Here is a 20,999-nt window from a genome sequence, read left to right on the forward strand (position 1 = left end):
TTTAACAGGCCTTCATTTTCCTTGACTTGTGCCTGTCAAGTAGACTAATGTTTGTAACTTATTTGTGGTGTACATTCATAACATTGGCATAATAGAGTTTGTGATATCCTCAGCAGAACTAAGAGTTAAATCCAAAATATGATTTATTAAAAAGTGTGATTTATTTAAAAGTATTTAAAAAGCAAGCCCACTTAGAATATTTGTGTTGGTCTGGGGAAATGAATGCTGCAGTTCAGTTATGGCTGCATAATGGTTGTGGTTATATATCACGTGTCTTTGTTCACTCGTTTTCCTAAAGCATTGAGGTTGTGTGTCGGCATGTTCAGTGTACTGTGTGTCTCACAGTGAGACTTCGTGAAAAAAAATAAGCAGACCCCTCAAAAAATCTGTTTTAAAAATAAAAACAAATCTTTAATATAGGTATTAAACTATGTAGTTCTAGATAAGTGATATGGGACATAACCAGTCAGTTTTTCATTTCAGACTTACAGAGACTATTTACCCCTAAATGTTTTAGAAGAGCAGTACAAAGTTTGACAAAAATGAAGGTCTTGGGTTTGGTAATGTTTGTATCAAGTTTGTTTGTACAATGTCCACTTGGAGTCTGTGTAAAATCATAGTTCAAATGGAATCATACAGTATTTTTCCCCCCTCAGCTCCCTCATTTCTACAGGATACATTGAATGAAAATACTTTTACAGCAGTCATTACAGTACTTTTAAGATTTATGTTGGGGTTTTAAAAAAACTATTTAGGTGAGTTTCCTCCTGTTTATTTGCTGTATACTTCTGAAAATCTGCACTACAGACAGTTTCCTGTGTACTATCTCAGTGCACACCAACATTTACTTGTCACAGTATTCCTGCTAAGAACGGAATTATTTCAGTCCAGTTTTACACCTTAGTAGCTGATTTACACAGAAATTAGGATGGTAAAACATAAAAAGTTGGGAAAAATATGTGGGAAGTATAGCAAGATCATGCTTCTATTTGTAGCAGGTTATTTGGTATGGAACAGGAAAAAACGAATTGGTTGAGAGTTGTGAGGAGAGGTAATATTGTTTTGAGCTTTAGCTGTGTTAGCATGGCTGAGGAGAAGTCATCCAAGATTCCTGGACAGAGAGATGATCACTGCATAGTCTCCTTCCAGAAATGATGTTGAGAGATGCCAGCATCAAACTGTTACAAGAATTGACAAAGTTGTCTTTCTCCTGCCCAGAGGAAGTATGACTTTCTGAAACCCTCAGATTCATGTGGTATAATGAAGGTGGTGGTGCTGCCCACCTTTCCCAGGATGACAATTAAAATAGACTTTTCCCAGCACTTCAGTTCAGCATGTATCAACTATTCATCAAACAGAATCTGTTATGGTTTTTGCTATTGAGCAACCAGTTGACAGAGCTGTTGCTGGATTTGGGGAAGTTTTCTGGTTTCTAGAGTCCCTTTCCTTGGGCAGCAAAGGGACCTTTATTGGCCTGCTGTATCAGATCTGCTGTAATTACGAAGAAATCAGGGAAACTTTTCTTTCTGTGTCCAGAGAATCTGATACCTACAGAAATGGTGACACTTTTCCTTCAGTTTGTGTATTTGACTTTGTTTTTGAGGAATCGGAATGCAGCTCAAGAGAGCAGAAAAGGGAGAAGCCTGTACCACAGTGGCTCAGTTGATACATTTCCAAAATGCACTTGGAAATGAAGTGAGAGCATCTGCAGCCACAGCATCCCTGTAAATAACAGCCCCAAGATAACAAAACCTTCACTTTGCCTAACACAAATCTCCCTTGGAATGAGGATCTTGAACTGTCCCAAGAACTTTTTTGAAACTGTTTTTCTTGTCTTCTAAACTAAATTCATACATCAAAAATGAAAGCAGAGTAACAGAGTTTTGCTTTATTTGTCTATTTTTGCTTAAATATTTTCTGATTTATTTCTATATAAGCACAAAAGGCAATGGTTGTATCAAATAAAAAATATAGTGAGCATATAGTCAGCTTGGGTCATAGCACACTTTCTGATCTATGATTTAGGAGTGTACAACTGCTGTGATTGCTATGATTTAGGTGAATACCATAAATAATTTGCTTTTTGAATGCAAATGCAAAAAAAAGTATTTCTTAGAGTGTGAAATTTTGTTAATTTTTTTGAACACCAGAAAGCTGAGTAAATAACCTCTTTGAAATTGTTTTGTTTGTACAGCTGGATACATAACTAAGTTGGTAAAATAAAAGACCAGTGATTGAAGGAAATTATATGCAGTAAGTTTCAATGCAAGCATGAACAGATGCAAGAAGTGAAGCTAGAGATGAAGCTGTAACAATGTTTTTTTTAGTTGTTACTCCCAAACATATTGGTAATGCTTTTCTTTTTTTTTTTTTTTTCTTTTTTTTCTCTTACAGGTGATTCCCGTGTGGCCTTACAGGCTCAAGAGGAGATTATTGAAATGAAAGATGTATTTTCAGTAAAACTGAAACGTCGTCGTTTTGCAGGGCAGAAAAAAGGTGGTACTTTGTTGGGTATCACAATTTTTAAATGCTTGAATAAAGAAGAGAATAAGCTTACAGACCGTGCTATCCATTTAAATAACTTAAGTGAAGATCATTGTCAGTCATGGTTTAGACATCTGAAGGAAATTCTGAATGGTAAGCATTTAATTGAGGTTGATGTCATATTTATTTCTATTGGCAATACGTGAGGTTGAGTGAAGCTTAGAAACGTTTTGCCTGTAGAAATTAAGACACAGATATGAATATTATTTCTGCCAAATGTTTACTACTGAAGTTTTACGTGGTGAAGTGTAAAATTTAGGAAAGTGACAATAATTGACTAATGTATCTGTAAAACTGAAACAAATTGATGTTATTTTTGGAAGAGTTTTGGAAGCTACTGAAAATAAGTAGTTTATTCTGACTGAAGAGTCTTCTGGGAAATCTGTTTCTGAAAGAAATCATATATTTTGTTGATATTTTCAACAAAATTTCATTTGAAATTGCATCACACATGATGGTACTACAGTAGTTGCACTTCTGGGAGCTCTTCAGGAACCTTTTGGTGACAATTTAGGAAATCCCACTTGAGACCTCCAGATTCTTTAGGAGACTAATGGGAGATACTTTCCTCATCTTCATAAATTCACAGGGGGCAGTGCTCTTAAGGTTCTGTAGGACTCTTGTTGTCTAATTTGATACAAAATTTATTGACACTAGTGATGGAAGGCAATTCTTTACTTTAAAAATATCTTTCTGTGTTTGCTTAGGCTAATGCCATTTTCAGGATGCTTTGCTTAACCAGTTATAAGGTTGGTTGCTTGGTTGGGGTTTCTTTTATTTTTTATTTTATGGAAGCTCCATCAAAATTAAGAAAAAAATATTAACCATATAGGGAAAAGAGCCCTGAGAAATCCAAGCCTTTCACTGTAGTTTATATTTGAAAGACACAGAATATAGCACACTTTTGATTTAAAAAAACAAAATGACGCCTCTTTCCCAATACTAAACTCTCTGATTTAGCTCCAAAATGTGCCTCTGTTTACAGATTTTAGCAAATGAGTTTGTTTGTTACAGAAGAAAAGCAGTCTCTCTTGTAACAGACTATTAGAACTCCAGCTGAATTGTTAAGACTGAGCTGGGTTACGGAATTCAAATCTTGTACATCTGTAGTGTTTGTAACAACACTTTGAATAACAATTTATAGTGTGCTTCTAGTAAAGTTTCACAAGCAGGTATTAGAGAAACAACATGAGTTATTAATGGTGCATTCTTACACTGTTTGTTTACAGTATGCTTTGGATTTTCCCTTCCCTTTTCCCCTTTTGAAAGACTTTATCATGAAATATCTCAATCTGCAGAAGTGCCAGGATTCCTGTAGATCTCCAGCTACCCATAAAGGCAAGGACATTTGCATAAGGAGCAAATGTCTGTTTTGTTCCCAGATTACCCTCCATCTATCAGGAGCAGTGATACCATATGTTCACAGAAAAAAAAGCTGCAGTATCTCTAGCTCAGGTTGCCTTGACCTCGAGGTGCAGTCTCTGTTTTATAGCCTTGTAATTGGAAGCCACCTGAACCTGAAAAAAAAGTATTCTGTGTAATGCTGTTTCAAGTTTCTGCTTCAGTCTTTCTCCATAAGCTCAGACCTTGTACAGATTTTTTGATCTCTGATCAGTACATTTTTTCTCCTTGCCTTCCACTTCAGGAATAAACAGGACTCAGAGTGATAAAAATAACCGCACAAACCCCTCCTAATACCAGTTGCTAATGTCTATATTCTTCTATGTTTGAACTAAAAGTATACAATGCAGTTGACTTCTGTTGATTTCTCAGTGACTGGTATTTCTGTGTGAAACAGTAATGGATTTTCGTAGTTTTTGCTGCAGCTTTTTTTTCTTTTTGTCCTAGTGCTGGACTCATCATTGTTAATAAACTCAAATTGGCTGCTTCTGGTTTTATCCTTCTAAAATAGTGAAAATTACTTCCCTGCCCTCCTTCCTCCCCCAGTCTATCTGATCACAAAGTAATTTTTCATTAACTGCTGCATTATTTACTGGAAGGATTTTTTTTTTTTTTTTTTTGGGCTGGAGCAAATTAAAAGCAGGTGATTTATCAAAGTAGAATATATATATATTTGGTCAGTAATATTTAGACATTCTGACAAATGGGAGTACATGTTACTGACAGGTGTGTTTCCTCTGCAGATAAATGCAATTTCTACTTGTTTATCTTACCCTTTGACAAGTTTTTAGATTTTTATACATATACATTAATTAAGGAACAACAATAGCAATTTTATCAGTGATGATATGAGCCAAAGTTTATCTGAATTTCTAATCTTCTAATGAGGATTTTATTTTTTCTGAAATTTTATGTACACTTTCCTTTTTACTGTGTGATCTGTGTCTGTCATGAATGTTTCATACATGGTTTTTCCCTGTTCATTTCTATTATATTCATCGTGAGTGTCCTCTGTTGCTTTAAATTTGTGTTCAGAGTACTTCAGTTTAAACTGGGCTATAATTTTTTATGAAGCCTGTTATCATATAGGTGAGCACACAGAGACATAACTGTTTAGAATTTAGTTACAGTGACTGCTATTATGTTTTTGTGTGCGTGTCAGGGTAACTAAATAGATGTACTGCCATCTTCCCATACTTAAAGAAGTTCTTATTTTCTGCCTAATGTTGCTGCTGTTCCAGTGCATGCCAGCTAGATATGAAGAGCTTGCTCACTGATGTGGTGTTCCTGAAACCTGATCTTCTGCACATCATGTTTGTTAAACTGATGTAAGATAACCACTGCCATCTTGATGCACCTATGGAGCTTTGGCTCTGGGCTGGCTCCTGGAAGGCCCCAAAGGGCAGCTTAGACAGGGTCTAGTGTGCTGTTATCTCATGTCAGCCCTGGTGCACAGCCCACTCTCAGTGATTTCCATTTATACACAACTTTTTGTAAAGGACTTACGGGCATGGCATGTGGGGACACACTGTGTCAGTAGAATTCACTGTTTCATCTAAAATCCTCTGCACATTCAAATACACAGTGGTTCTTAAAGGGTTGAGACAGGCTCAAAAATGAGAGAAAATGTACCGTTTTCAATGATCATCCATTTTTTTTAACAAGATAAGACTTACAGTTGATTTGAAAAAGCTTTACTTAAAAACTGTAAACTAACAAAAGACAGTAAATGTGGTTAAGAATATATGGTAAAATAGCAAAAAAAGCATGAAGTGCATTTTATTTTTATCTACTGCTCTGCAGTATCTATCACACTGGGATTCGATATGAATGCCTGAAACTTCATGCATGAAGTTTTAATTAAACCATTAATGTTAAACATTAACTTAGGTTAGTTAATATTAACAGTGGTGTCTCCATAGTTACGCTAACAACTCTGTCTCATATTGTTAGTTTTTCTCATGTATAATATTCCTAATGTTGTATAAAGTATTTATAAATGTAGGTGGTAATGACATGATTCCAGGCTCTTAACTTTTGTAACATAAACCCATTTTCCTAAGGCCGAGGCCTGAAAGCAGCACAGATGTATGTCTGAGCACAGCGTCTCTGCTGCCCTAGGAGCCTTTGTTTTCAGAACACCCTGATTGACCCACCACCCTTCATGGTTCACTGATTCACTTGATAGATCAAGTTTAAACTAGTGCATATTAGCACATTTGTTAGTACTGGGGGAACAGTTGGCCTTCCTGCTTTGGGCTGCTGGCTCGTTTCAAATGGAGCAGCCACAGAAAACAATAACAGAATACCAGTTAGGAGAGCCCCAAAAGGCTGGCAGACTGGGATCAGTTGCACACGGTAGTCAATGACATTGATTCATTCATATAGATGCTGTTTAAAGACAATTAAAAGATTATTATTTAAAAACACTTTAAAGAAGCTTCACAATAATATTGTGTGAAAGTTTAATCTGTGGCTGTTACTGGATATGCTTTCATTAAACTCAGTTGTTTGGTGTGTTTTAATGTGTCTAGAGCACACCAGGAATGATAAAGTAATAAATTTTGTCGTGATCATCCTTTCATGTCAGTTGGCAATTATTTGTCACAAAAAAAATCACTTCAATAGTGTACCATCTCTGCTCAAAAGCCTTGTTTGAAAAAAAGTCTGTGAATGAAATATTTTATCTCTCTAAAAAAGTAAATTGATATTCAAATAGTCATAAAGAGAATATTGTAATACTTTCATCCTGTGAATGCATTTGGTTCTTGAAAATCTTGCTAGGATTTATGTCTTAGCTCTGATCAACTTTTCAGCCATAGCCGAATATACATAATCATAAATACAGTTTCTGGTTTAGAATTGTTTAATGAATGATTTTTTTCTTTAAAAAGAAATTAAATTCAACCATTTCCTCAAAAATCTAGGATTTTTTTCCCCCCACCAACTGAAAAGTCTATTTTCTTTTGCCTACTTAGAATTTCTTCTGAAACTTTATACTACCACCTAGGGTTAAATTTTTACATGTAGTACTCAAAAACATTGAAGTGAGGTAGTGATGTTTGCTTTTATCCCCTTCAGTTTTCTCCTGATGTCTGTTTCACAGTACTGTAACTCACACTGTCTGGGTAACAGAATTTTTGATACTTCAGCTGCTTTCTCTTCTTCTACAAACTGTTTCCTATTCTTTCCCACTGCTTTATGTATTATATTCTTATATTTGTATGTTTGGGGCGGTGTTTCTGGTTTGTTTTTTGTAAGTTTCAAGGTATACTTAGATATCCATGACTGAAGTCATTTTTTACAGTTTTTTAGCTCTGGGTGTTGGTGGGGGGTTGAGTATTAGGAGGAGCAGCTGATCACAGGTTCTTGTAAATAAGAAACATGACAGCACATTAATGGATTTGGTTAAATCTTTTCTCTTTTGAAGCAGGAATCCTTATTCTTACAATTTTCCATTTAATTTTTAGTGATGCTTTAGGCAAAGGATAGAGTCACAGAAATTATTTTTTGGTCTTAATATTTTTCTGACTTCTAAAAGACTGCAGCAATACCAGTTAGTAGATTTCAATTAAGGCATTATTATGTGTTTATGATGATTATTTATATGTAATAATAGTCTTTGGGAGCTTTTGTTTAGTCTTCCTTGTTTATGTTGTAATTCCTGTAATAAGAAATTCCACTGTAGTACATACCTGCAGTCCTTGTTGCTGTTTCCAGAGAATCAGGAAGAATTTAGGTTGGAATGGACCTCTGGAGGTTATCTGTTCTAGCTTCCTGCTCAGGACAGGTGAGCTTCTAATAAAGATCACGTTGCTAAGAGCCATGTCCAGAAAAGTTTTGAAAATCTCTAAGGATGGACAATGTCATCCATGGCTTAGCTGCCCTCATTGTGAAGGGCGATTTTCTTTATTTCACATTGGGATATTCCTTGTTGCACTTGTGTCCACTGCCTCTTTGTCCTTGCACCTGTAGGAAGCCTGGCTTGGTGGCCTGTTACTCCCACAGTAGATGCTTAAGGAAAACCTTCAGGTAGATTTTGTCCTTGAGGCTGTCCAAGGTGGCTGCCAGTGACTCCCCTGTGGCCTGTTCCGGCCCCTCGTTGTATTCACAGTCCGCTGTTGGACTTGCTCCACTTCATCTGTCTTGTGTTGGGGGGCCTGAATGTGGATGCAATTTTTTAGCTTCAGGCTCCAAAGATGTTGAGAGCAAGGGTATAGGGATATCCTTTGCACTGCTGGCTGTCCTCTTGCTGCAGCCCAGTGAGCCCTTGCCCTTCCTGGCTGCAGTGGCCCTGTTCCCTTGTGTCCAGCTCCTGCCCATCAGGAGCTGCCAGTGCTCTCTAAGAGGTGCTGCCTGCTTGGCCCAGCCCCAGCCCATGCTCTGAGGTTTTGCTGGCTCAAGTACTGGGCTTTGTGTTTGTCTTTATTGAACATTTTCAGGCTTTTCTCAGACCTTTCTTGTAGCTAAGCAGGTCCTCATGAACAGCAACTCTTTCCTCCAACACAACTGCAGTCCCTCACCAAGTTCCCTATTTTCTTTTTTCTCCTTTTGAAAGAGATGATTATGAACACAGGTGTTTGTTACTGAGGACATGCAGGATTCTCCAGGATTATTTGGCTGTGCCATGACTTGGCACCCTGTGTAACATTTTGACATACATATGGTTATACAATTTTTTGTGTATGCTTTTGAGGTTATAGCAGCAAGCTGATCCAATAATTTCCTTCAGTATCTTTAAGAAATCTTCTGAATTTTTTGACACAAACTGGCTAAAGTGCTAGTTTTCATTTTGAGATTCTTTGGTGTGTTTAAATATATGAAAAAATAATCTCCGTGACTTTTATAATTATGTTTTGATCTTAGGAATACTTTCCTCTTTAATGCTGAAATAGTATTTAGTTATAATTTCTTTGAGTTCCTGTTCAGTTTTTGAGGTAGAGTGAGTGGAATGAGTCCTTGCTGACACTCTGAAGGTACATGTGGCTGTAAAAATTGAACTAATGTTCTTCATGGGGCAGGAAAGTGTGCTTTCATTCTTGACTCCCTTTTGGAGTTGTGGCCTACTAGTAATTTTGTTCTTGAATGTTGAAAGCAGTACACTTGCCAGATAGTCTAGCTTTTATTTGACTAAGAAAGTGATAGTCTACCCTGATACTAAAACAAAATTTAGAATTGTTCAAATTGTGTGTTTTAAGTAAATACCAAAAGAAGAGCATTATTGCACACTACTGCTTGCTTTTTGTAGTAAAGCAATCTCACTGAAACATGGCAATTGTAGGAATTCTAGAAAAAAGAACTTGAAAAGTAATGTTACTGGTTTAGTGTGAGTTACTTACTCTTCAACAAAAATGCCATATTTCAAATAATAAAATTACTTCATGGGATCAATGTGCAAGACAAGCTTCAGCTTTGCATAGCAGTATTTCTCAGTGTTGTTTCCTTGGATGTTGTTACTCCAAAGACCTAAATGAGTAATAATTGTCAGATTTCCAAATGATACTGCCACGTTTTCCATTTCTTTATATTTTTGTACCTCTTTCACAACAAGGAAATTTCCCTTGGATTGTTTGATTTGCACTCTCAGAAAAGTGTTGGACTGTGGTGTCAGTTTTGTTGGGTGTTACTTTTGTATGCCTGCTGAAATTGAGTCGCATTAAATTTCAACAAGGATACATTTTTATGTTTGGGTTTCTTTTCTTTTTTGATGCCCAAACTTTTAACTTCACACTCATCCTGCTCCTGAATCAGGGTTTAACTAGGCTGTAACATATGTACTTTTGTTCTGGTTCCTACAACTGTTTATTAGCTGTACACACAAAATTAATCAATACTGTAATTTAAAGATAAGTAGTGGGCATGCAAGAAGAAATTTAGACTTTTTAAAACTATAATTTACTTATCCTGTTAAACTATTGGAACAGTTCTGACATTAGAAATTCATTTAAGCTGTAAAAATAGTCAGGTTATGTGTAATCTGAAATGTTTTGTGTTCTCTTTCTAGGGTTTCAAAACAGACCAAAATCCTTGAAAGTGTTTGTTAATCCAAGCAGCCACAAAAGGGAAGCCACCCATGTTTATTTTGAAAAAGTTGCACCTCTTTTTAAACTTGCTGACATAAAAACTGATGTCACAGGTAAGTTGCTTCAAAAGCATAGCTGAATCCTTTGTGAAACTAATGCTTAAGCACAGTTTGAATTTACTGCTAAACCTTATTGCCTTTGACTGCAAGTAGTGCATTTGGAACTCTAGTTAATACAACACAATATATTTTTATTTTGTCAAAAAAAAGTTTTTGTAATTCTGTTACTGATTCAGTATTTTTCACCTATAGCAGTCAATACTAGTAACTAGGCTTTTTCCTGTGTCTGTTGTAATTGACTTGAAAAATTATCAGTCTCAGCTTAAGCAAATTAGAAGAGGTCTCATCTTGCAGGTGTTCCTTAAACTTCTTCTGAAATGATGACTAGTTCAGGTTGCAGTCCAAAAATTATTCTGAGAAAATCCTATTTAGCCATGAGAATGTAATAATACAATAATGGTAGATGAAAATTATCTTGCTAATTTTATTACCTGTATCTATGTATTTTTTTAACTGTTTATCCCATTTAAAGTAAAATCAATTGAAGATTAAGGACACATTAGAAGAAATGTGAAAAAGATTGTCTGTATTATAATTCTGCAGTGATAATTTCTTAACTATACTTAACTGAGAGGGAATGCCAGCAGCTTTATAAAAGTTTTAATTCTCACAGACATATTTTTCCACCTGGAAGGCATGTATCATAGTGTGAACAGACTAATAATGCTGTCATGTTAGAAATTGAACTTACCCTTGTTTGGTCACAATTTTTAAAAAAAGTTTTAATATAAGTTGCGAATATAATTCGTAGAGGTTTCAAAAACATTTTTACTAGTGGAATAAAAACAGTTTTAAGTTTATTTTTTAATTATTAGCCTCTTAAATTTTAATAGGAAACTTTGGAATTGAGCCAGAAAAATGTTTAATGGCCTATCCTTTAATTAAGGTTATTTTGGCAATGTTGAAATACTATTGTGCTTATTAGCTGCCTAACACTCCTCCTACAGGCAAAATGAGAAAACTACATCAGTTTTCAATGCTAGTAGAGATAATTAAGGACTATGCATTAAAGGAAAAAAGAGGGTGGTGGTGGGTGCTGAGTAAAAGTCCTGTCCACCGGTACCATATTCTAATAAAACTAAGTGCTTTATTTCAAGTAGCTAGGACTGTTTTTTTTCATCCCACAGTTGTTTTGGATTTTGTGAAGTTGGAGTGTGCATCTTGCTGTTCCTGCTTTTTTGGAACACGGCCAGTATTTACATAACTAATGGCATTAGGTACTGAAATTGTGAATGCTTTTGTACCGTTTTTGCACTGAAGATATTTTACATTTAGACTTTTCCACATAGACATATTTAAAGCCTAAAATCCATTGAACTCAAAAATTTTATAGCAAATTTTAACCTCTGAAGTAGCTTCTAGTGCATACAAAATACAAAGCTTGCAGGCTACTAAAAACACCTCAGACCATCAAAAATTGACAGTGGAATGCTGAAAGACACAGCTCTCCTCAGCCCATCTTGTACATTGGTAGCTGGTTGTTGCTTCCTCTCAGAAAATCTTATTCTTCATTGTAGCTTCTCTTGGAACAAACATCTTATGTGTTTAGAAGTTTGGAGTGGAAATGTTCTCTCCTACCCAAGGACATACAGCAATCTAAAGACATGAATGCAAATAAGCGAGTGCTGAAGTAACATTTACTTTTTCTAATTATTTTTAAATTCTCTAGGGTTTTCTTCCCCCTCCCCCCCAAATGACTTTGTGTGCTGCAGCAATATTAATTTCAATAAAAAGAACCAAAGGTCTTAGGGAGTGGATTGTGTTTTGTTGGGGTTTTGGGTTATTTTTGTTACATGCAGTAAGCAAGTCTCTGAAGTGCTTAGTGCACTATAAAGTGTGAGTTAGCAAATTTAAACTGTAACAATTTTTTAACTGTAGCTAAGGTGAAATAATAGTTAAAATCTGGCCTCTTTTATGAATTGGGCAATCTTTTGTGCTGCAGTTGGGATATGGCTGCTAGGGTAAGTGACTCTTCCAAAAATTGAGTTCTACAAAAGCTCACTCTGCTGTTGAGATACCTGCAAGTACTGGCAAATTGTGATAATTGGAGCTAGTATTTTAGAAATACATTAGTATCTTGCAAAATCTTACACATAATTAAAGAAAAATAAATGAAGGAAACCCTGACTTGAATCCTAGCTTGTCTCACTTCTTTTTTTGACTTTTTTGCTTCCATTTATGTACACTTAAAACCTGGACATCTAGGCAAAAATAACAGTCTTCCCAAACCCCTATTTTTAGGGCAGAATCACAAAGAAAAAGAATACTTGAGAACTGGACAACTAGCATTGGTTTAAATTTACCATATGATAAATAACAACAGATAACTGGTGTTGATGCTGGATGAAAAAAAAATGTTATCATTAGCAGTTATAATCCCATTGATTTTAGCATGTGACATGAGTGCCAGTATATTTAGGTATCACTTGAAAGCATCCCCTGTTTGGAAGTCTTGAATTAACTGTGTATTGCTTTTTCTATGTGTAGAGGCCAAGCCTTTAGTTCTTGTTTGCTATGTGAAGAGGGCTTGAAAGTGTTTGGAGTATGTGTGACTCTGTTCAAAGGAGGTGCACCTTTGGTGTCCTTCCTTCAGAATGCTGTTATCTGACATTTAAGAGCAAAACACTCTTGAAAAAAAAAACCCAAGTTTCTTAATTATGTGTTAGAAATGGTCAAAAAATCATTAAGTAATACTTTTGTGATTATATTTTTGCAATTATATTTTTGCCAAATATGTAATCTGGATCCTTCTCAAACAACGAAAGAAGCTTTCCTCCTATTACCAAAATACATTGAGTAGGTTTTTTTGTTTGTTTGTTCTTCCCCCTGAATTGGAATAGTGCCAAATATTCAAACACTTAGCTTTTTTTCCAGCCATCAGAATGATTTATACATGTCCCTCTGGAGGTTGTCAAGCCTGCAGAAAACTTTTTAGACATGGTCTTTTTATGTCTGTGTTGGATTTTTCTAGGTTTTTTTTTCTACTTGAATGATTTTCTATATGTTCTCCCAAAGTTTTTCCTGAAAACCTCATTTTTTCACTGTCTTTTTGTCACAGTGTGTCAAAATAGATCCTCTGTCATTCTCCCATCAAATTTTAAATTTCTTGGAATTCCCCAATCTTAAGCCTTGAGCATTTCTTCTACATAATTTCCAAACTTAAGATATTAGATGCAAAGAGGATGGAGTTGTTCTCAATCCGGTTAACATTAGTCATTTTTACTGTCTTTCTTGATTTCTCTGTAGACATGAGCCCTCTTTATTTTCACATCCTTGTTCTTTGAGTGAATTAATTCTGTAATAGTAAGCATAGGAAAGCACTGAGCATGTTTTCTGTTACAAAATAAATGTAATTTACTGTTCCATTTTAATTAGACTGTACTCATAACTTTCTAAATGTCATCGTGTTCATTTAAAAAGGCATGTAACCTGGTAACCAACTCTATGTTTTCATGGGAAGAGTTTCTTTCACAGCTAAGCAATGGTAAGATACTTGAACCTTTCTGCGTTTTTGCATGATGCACACTTTTATTGGTCACTTTTCACACAGCCTACAGATACTGATAAAAGCATAATTCCTATTGGTAATGCAAAGCTGAATATGGTAGCTTAAATATTGTGCTTGGATAGTCCAGAGAGACCCTGCATGGAAGTAAATTCTGTAAATGGTTTCCAGAAGTTGTTATAGTGATAGCTGTTTCTGCAGCAAAATGATAAATCTTTGCCTTCCAGATAATCAAAACAACTCTAGTTTATAATTAAGAATTTTCAAAACACCAAGCACTAGAACTTTGCTCATACTGGTTGGGGGATTTTGAAGTTATAGGCAATATATACAATTTTTTAATGTGAAGTGTAAAAATAGTATCACTTTTGTTTTGATTTTGTTTTGATGTTTTTTATTTTTTAGGAGAAAAGGTGTATGCACACACTATACACACAAACGTGTGTGTGTGTATAGGAGGAGATAGGGGTGTTTTCAGTTCTTGTAAGCAGCATTTGAGTAGTCTGTAGAAATACTGTTGGAACAGGTACAGATATGGAATGATTGTTTTAGACACCAAGACTAATAATTTTAGCAGTGTTTAGGAACACTGGAGAAAAGCCTTGAACTATGTGAGCACCAGGGACAGACAAGCATGAAAGATTAATGTAATTTTGCATATAATGATGCACATTCTTACACAAAAAATCCATCTGCAAGTGTCATGTCAGTCAGCAAAAATCTTTGATGGGTGGCTGCAGCTGGGCTGTCTCTTCTGGCAAAGCTGCCCTAGAAAATGCTAAATGTAGTTATGATGCTTCGTGCCATCTGTAGTATGCCAGTTTATCCTGTCTTCACTGGCATTTACAGTACTATATAGGGTATCAGCAAACACAGAGACATCAATGTGGAGTGACAGATTCATTTCCTCCAGAGGCTATGAACTCTGGTGTATACTTGTGCCACCTTCCTCTGTGTGTTATATTCTGTTGTCACTGGTATTTGGCTTGATTTCATACTTCTGAGTTTAACTCCTCTTATTTTTGATTTAGCAATTTGCATATCCTAACACAAAGGCAATTAAATTTGATTGATCCTGAAGTAATTCAATCTTAACTGAGGATATGCTTCTTTTCCTGAAGTTTACCCACTGTGTCAGTGCTAAAACTTGCATCTTGATGCAACAAACATCCTCTTGAATTATCTGAATTTAAATACACTAAATAGCCATGTATCTGATAGCAGCTGAATGTTAATGTTTGGCCTTTTAGCTAGCATAACTGTAAAATATAAGTTCTCATACTTTTAATGCATTAATGATTTAAAAAATAATCTAAATTGAATTACTCTTTTGTTCCTTATGGGCAAAATAATTTAAACCCCTTTTAAATGGTCTAATCTGCTGATAATTAATGTTTTTTGCAGTAACTGAGTATGAAGGACATGCTCTCTCAGTACTTAAAGAATGTGAACTGCAGGCATTTGATGGGTAAGTAGGTTAGTGACTATGAATGTTAGTAAACCTCATCATGTTATTTTTGTTTGTATTCCAATCAAAATTATGCTAGTGGGTATTTCATGAGTTACTCTGTTTCTCATATATATGAAACCTGGGAAAGTCAGTTCTGTTAAATGCTTTGGTATTTATTAATTACTGGCAATAGAAATGTATCTTGGATTCATAAATAATGGTAAATAAATAGTAACAGTAGATAAAAAAATAAAGCTTTCCAAAATATGCTTCATGAAAGTTTCAGTCTCTGTAAGAATACTAAGACAAAGAAGAAAAAGCCTGGATTATATCTTCTTTCACAAATATCTTCTACACTGAGTCATATTTGAATTGTTTCATCTTTGATCTTTGGGTAGAGTCACTGGGAACTTCTTTCCCTGTAAGGCTTCCCTCCAGTAGTCACACCTAAGGGCAAACAGGAGCAGAAGAAGCTGGAAGAATATAACCCTTAGTATGATGCCAGGATTTCTGAGGTGGAAAGGCCCCTGTCCTGTCTGGAGCAGCACTTCTGTGCCCCCTTCGGGCGCTGTGTGTGGTGGTAGGAGGCGAGTTGGTTTGTGTGCAGTTTGTGCACGCAGACCTTGCACGCCCTGCCCAGGCTGGGAGGCAGCTGCAGGTGGGTTAGGTGTGGACTCAAGGCCATGCCAGGGTGCATTAATCTGCTGCTCTAATCAGCACCTGCTTGTCAAGTGGTGCCTGTTTCAGACTGGCAGAAACCTAATTGAAGTGAAAATGGAGAAATGGCAAGACAACAGTTTTTTTTAAAATTCATTGCAGTATGTAAGCAATATAGCAACATGCAATTTCTGAGCTTGATTTTCTCTCTAGGAGAGTTATGGTTCCTTCCATGTTAACAGCATATGAAGTAAACTTAAGCTTATGATTTGCAGTAGTAAACTGGAAGTTTATATCTCAGTGCTTTCTGAAAGCAGCACTCCTATGTGTTAATTCTTTTTCAAAGCTGTTTGTTTGTAGTTACAATTTCTTTTCTCTGATTTCCCCAGCTACCATTCTGTCTTGAAGGACCATAGGCATATGTTTTATATACTCTACCTTTTTTACTATCCACTCTTTTTTAGGGACACTGAAAATTTAGGCACTTTGTCAATTTGGCTTTTTCCCCCTGATTTATGGCTGAGCTTTGGTGACAAATAGAGAGACTGCATTTGTGATGCTGCTATCTCAGCTGGGTTTTCCCATTGTACAGTGACAGAAATAGACAGTGTCCATGCATATTTCTTTCCTAGTTAGGAGCCTAAAATACTAAGGATATTTAGAGTAGCCCGGGTTAGTCAGTCCTTAGTGAATAGTTGATTAAGAAAGTTGCATCTGATGGTTAAATGTTTCTTCCTCTCAAAAACCTTTTTCAAGGTCTAAGTAAAATTTGTTTGCTCAAGACTTTTACTCCTTATGCATAGCAGGTTCTCACTGATTAGCATTGGAATCCCAGGTGCCTGATGGTACCTTTATTTCCAGCCAAAAAGGCAACTCTTGATGATTCATGGTAAAATAATAAAAGTCAAATTTAGCAGCATTTTCATGTTATTCCTGGGACTCTTCATCTACACAGCTCTCCAAAATCAGAGGAAAATAGATCTGTTTTCAAAAGTTTTAATAGCCAGAAGACAATCCACACAAGTCCTTCTGGGTATTCAATTTATCAGACTTCAAAGATTACTGGTTTTGCTACTGTGACAGAAAATTTTAAGCCTGGGAATAAACAAAAAGTGAGCCAAAAGACAGGCGATGACTCCTGATTGTGAGCAGGAAGAAAATGTTCTTCAAACTTTTGTATTCTATTCTTCAAACTACATATTGTATTTTTTATTTAATGTGGCAGTGTTTAGCTAGATAGAAGAAACATTCCTAAAAATTAGAGATGGAAAATCAGCTTGCAAATAGTAATAGGAACTGAAGAAAATATTGAAGATGAGGTAAACGATTTTAAACATTTAAACTCTTAAAATGAGTTTTTTCTTATAAAGATCTGACCAGCTTTACCTGGTTGAATTATTGGACATGGTATCCCAACTGCATTCAGAGATAAAACAAAATAATATAATTTAAGTGAATGCCTCCTAAAGTAACTCTGACACTTCTGTCATAAGTGCTTGGAATGTATTAGTACTATTCTTACTATTAAAATATGCTTCCTAATTTGGAGAATCTCTGTAATATGTACTTAAATAAACAAAAACAAGATAAAAAATGGTTTGCTGTAACAGAGCTTTTACAGACAAATGCATTCTTCTCTATAGCCACAGCAGGTGGGAGTTTAATTACGTGCTCCAGAAGCAGTGATTAAGTACCTTTGTGCAAAGGATTGCTGGCACTAGGATTTTATACCTTGCTAAATCCCTCAACTGCCTGCATAGTGTGTGAAAATAGCTGTTTTCAAGTGGTTTTTTTATTTTATTGTAATATTTGGTGAGTTGTTATTATAAGGGCAATTAAAAGGCATTGGAATGTTTGTATGGGTCAGCATCGAAAGATGTAAAGAGCTTTTCCACTGAGGCACTTAAACATGTTTGTTTCTTCTACCCGATCAGTTTATGTGCATTTCATGTGATAAGAAAAACTTGGTAAGTCAATATATTAACTTAGATGTAAGTTAAATATATTTACTCCTACTCAGACTGAAAGCAGAAATAAGAATGCTTAAGGAACATTCAGGTAACATTCACTGATCCGGGAGTGAAGCCCAAGCTTGTTGTTAAAGAAAGAATGTTTTTTAGCTTTTTGAAGATTCATTATGTATATGGTGTGGGGTTCAGCTATGAAAGAGTTTGTTTTGAAGTGTTTGGCATTTTTGTTTTGTAATAGGGTAGTTTGTGTTGGTGGAGATGGATCTGTCAGCGAAGTTGCTCATGGGTTACTACTTAGAGCCCAGATAGATGCTGGGAAAGACACAGACTATGTATCAAAGCCTGTCAGAGCACCGGTTCCTCTTGGAGTAATACCAGCAGGTGAGAATGAAAGGTACTGTTATGTTTTGTTAGTCATCTGTTTTAAGTGCCTCTGGCATGTTCTGCAGTTTTGGCTACTAAAGGCAGTTCTTGGTGCTAAAGCTTCAGTTACGTAAGGGAGCTATCGAATAAATGTCTTAAATTAGTGATTTATATTGATTACAAATGACTTGATTTTAAATTGTAATGATAATTTTTAGTAATGGCACAGATGAGCTCTTTGCCTGAAGGAAGAAGCTGAGAAGGAATAAAACTAAAATAATTTTCATCTGATCCATACAAAGATCGAATTTCACCCTTATTTCCTGACAGAAATTATACCAAATGAAAGCTTGTTTTCTAGATTTTCCTTTCTTGCATCTCCAGTTTTCTTGGCAGAAATCTTAATTGGATTCATGCTTAGGGTCTATTTTAAAATGGTGTCCCAGAAATACACTGTGTGCATTATATTAAAAAAAAAATTGCGCACAAAGCTGCTTTCTCTCTTTAGTTTTACAGACGTGAAAATCTATTTCTCTTGAAAAGTCTGCTCTTTTTATTAACTTGTGTCTTGTGGTGTGATTTTGTTTGTATTGGGGGATTTGTGTGTCCCTTCTTCTCACAGTTTTTGTATTTGCCCTTCTTGGAGTGTAACTTTGCCCAGCAGGAAGGCTTCAGCAAGAACTGTTGTGGTTTAACCAGCAGCCAAGCCCCACGCAGCCGTTCGCTCATTCCCCCACCAGTGGCATCGGGGAGAGAATCAAAAGGGTAAATGCTGGAAAACTGTTGGGTTGAGATAAAGACAATTTAATAGGAAAAGAAAAAGCTGTGTGCACCAGCAATGCAAACCAAGGAATTAATTCCCTGCTTCCCTTGGAGAGACACGTGTTCAGCCATCCCCAGGAGAGCAGGGCCCCATCACATGTAACAGTGGCTTGGGAAGACAAATGCCATCACTTCAAATGTCCCACCCTTCCCCTATTTCATATACTGAGCATGATGTCATATGGAATATCCCTTTGGTCAGTTGGGATCACCTGTCCTGGCTGTGTTTCCTCCCACCCTCCCACGCACCTCCAATTTCCTCACTAGCGTGGCAGTACAAAAAGCAGAAAGGGCCTTGGCTCTGTGTAAGCTCTGCTCAGCAATGAAAAAAACATCTCTGTGTTATCAACCCTGTGTTCAGCACAAATCCAGAACACAGCTCCATATTAGCCACTGGGAAGAAAGTTAAATCTACCCCAGCCAAAACCAGCACAAATCAGTACAGCCAGGGTTGATTCTGGACTAGGATATGAATCACTTCTCTTGAAAAGAAGAGAGGTATTTTTGCATGAACACTACTCTCTGGTGTGGATGTTTGCTAAGACTACTTGTCATAGTTTCTCAGATGTTTTTAACTAGTAAGGAAAAAATTCCCACAGCCAGTAAAACAGCAAATCACTGTTTTTAGTTTCTACAAAAAAAAAGGAACACATCACTTTGAACTGAGCAAGCAGATTTTTAAATGCTTTGACTTGGTTTGCACATATAAAAAGAGCATTAGTTGCTTGTAAAAGAGCAAGATTACATTAGGTTTTTTCTCAGGTTAAAAAACCCTTGGTAAAGAGAGCAGTCTCAAAGACATGAGGGTAATTAATGAATTTGAGTACATAAGTTGGGCTATCACTTACCAGCTCAGTCACTCTGAATATCTCAGTTCATTGAATCTCACCTCATTGAATCTGTTGTGTGGAGGTCACTGTGCCTCATCATTGGTGCTTACTCTCCTCAGTTTAAGACAAATGCCTCATGGTCAGAAAGCACTTGTATACCCAAAAGAATTCTGTACAGCTTCTTACACAGAATGGCATAGATTTTGTAAAAGAGGATGAGAACAATTTATAAAATGATATTGTGAGGAATTCCTAATAAGTTCTTAAAAATAATCTATTGTTTGTTCGATTTCCATATTGCTGATATTCCATGAGGTAGTCAGTTAGGAAACAGGTAAGTATGATACTTGTTCTCATGAGGATGCAACTCTGGTCAGTTAACTTCTTTCCCCCACCAGAAATCCATTGTACAAAATTATTATGATTTTCCAGCCAAGTAGAAACAGCAACTGTATTAAAGGGTAGTATTATGTGAGTGGCTTAAAATCTGGTTTTAGCCTCTATAATAAGTAGTTAAGACAGCATTTTGAACTTTCAATCATCTTGATGTGAAGGAGATGCTCTTGAAACAATTTACCTCCTGAAGAGAGAGGTCCAGAGGGGAGTATGTTTTTACTGAAATACTCTACTGAGCTGCCTTATTATGGTCCAAATCAAATGGATGAGATGTGGGGAAGCCTGCAGTTGTACTGCTGGCCATTAGCAAGAGTGTTTGTTGCTATGGGAACTACTGCTAAGAAACTGTACGGAGGGGGAAACAGAGAAAGGGGAGGGGGAACTGGAAGGACATTAAAAAAGCTATCCAGTTGTTACAGAACAAGAGACAATCTATATCTGATGCCTGTGAACCTTTTGGTCCAAAGTGGTTCATTTAAATAAATTCATGATTCCCAATTAATTCAAAAAATAAAATGTTACTGAGGGACTGTTAATTTCCATGATATTTCAGGCAAAGAACCAAAATGTTGGTGCAGTGTTCATCAGAATTTTAGCTATGCTTGACTAGGAAGTCATTACATCACATTTATCTGTTTGGATGGGGGAGACATTAACAGCCTTATGAATATTCATGCCGTCTGGTTAATTAAGTTAATTGTACTGCAGAAGTGCTTGCACTTCCAAGGACAGTTTTTTTTCTCTACAATTTCTGTTTGGTACCTACATCAGTCATGCTTTACATGACCTGCAGATACTCTGTCCTTACTGAGATGCTTTTGCACTTTTGGTGGGAAGGAGGTGGTAGGAAGTTGTTTGCAACATCAGGAAAATAGATTGATATTTTGAACAGAATTACATTTTTTGAGTAATAAAATCT

At 36.1% G+C, this 20,999-nt stretch overlaps 1 protein-coding gene across 1 annotated transcript in view; it reads left to right on the forward strand.

Annotated features, from left to right (window-relative positions):
* Positions 1–20,999, forward strand: part of CERKL (CERK like autophagy regulator) — a gene marked incomplete at both ends in the record, with an annotated part of 50,813 nt that overhangs the window by 19,124 nt on the left and 10,690 nt on the right. Inside the window, 4 exons of the mRNA XM_082285476.1 lie at positions 2,395–2,637; positions 9,950–10,081; positions 14,997–15,060; positions 17,908–18,050. Of these exons, the coding sequence (XP_082141602.1) occupies positions 2,395–2,637; positions 9,950–10,081; positions 14,997–15,060; positions 17,908–18,050 (582 nt within the window). The remainder of the gene's footprint in view (positions 1–2,394; positions 2,638–9,949; positions 10,082–14,996; positions 15,061–17,907; positions 18,051–20,999) is intronic.

The sequence above is a fragment of the Coloeus monedula genome, assembly GCF_965178545.1.
Source record: "Coloeus monedula genome assembly, chromosome: 7".
Taxonomy (NCBI): Eukaryota; Metazoa; Chordata; class Aves; order Passeriformes; family Corvidae; genus Coloeus; species Coloeus monedula.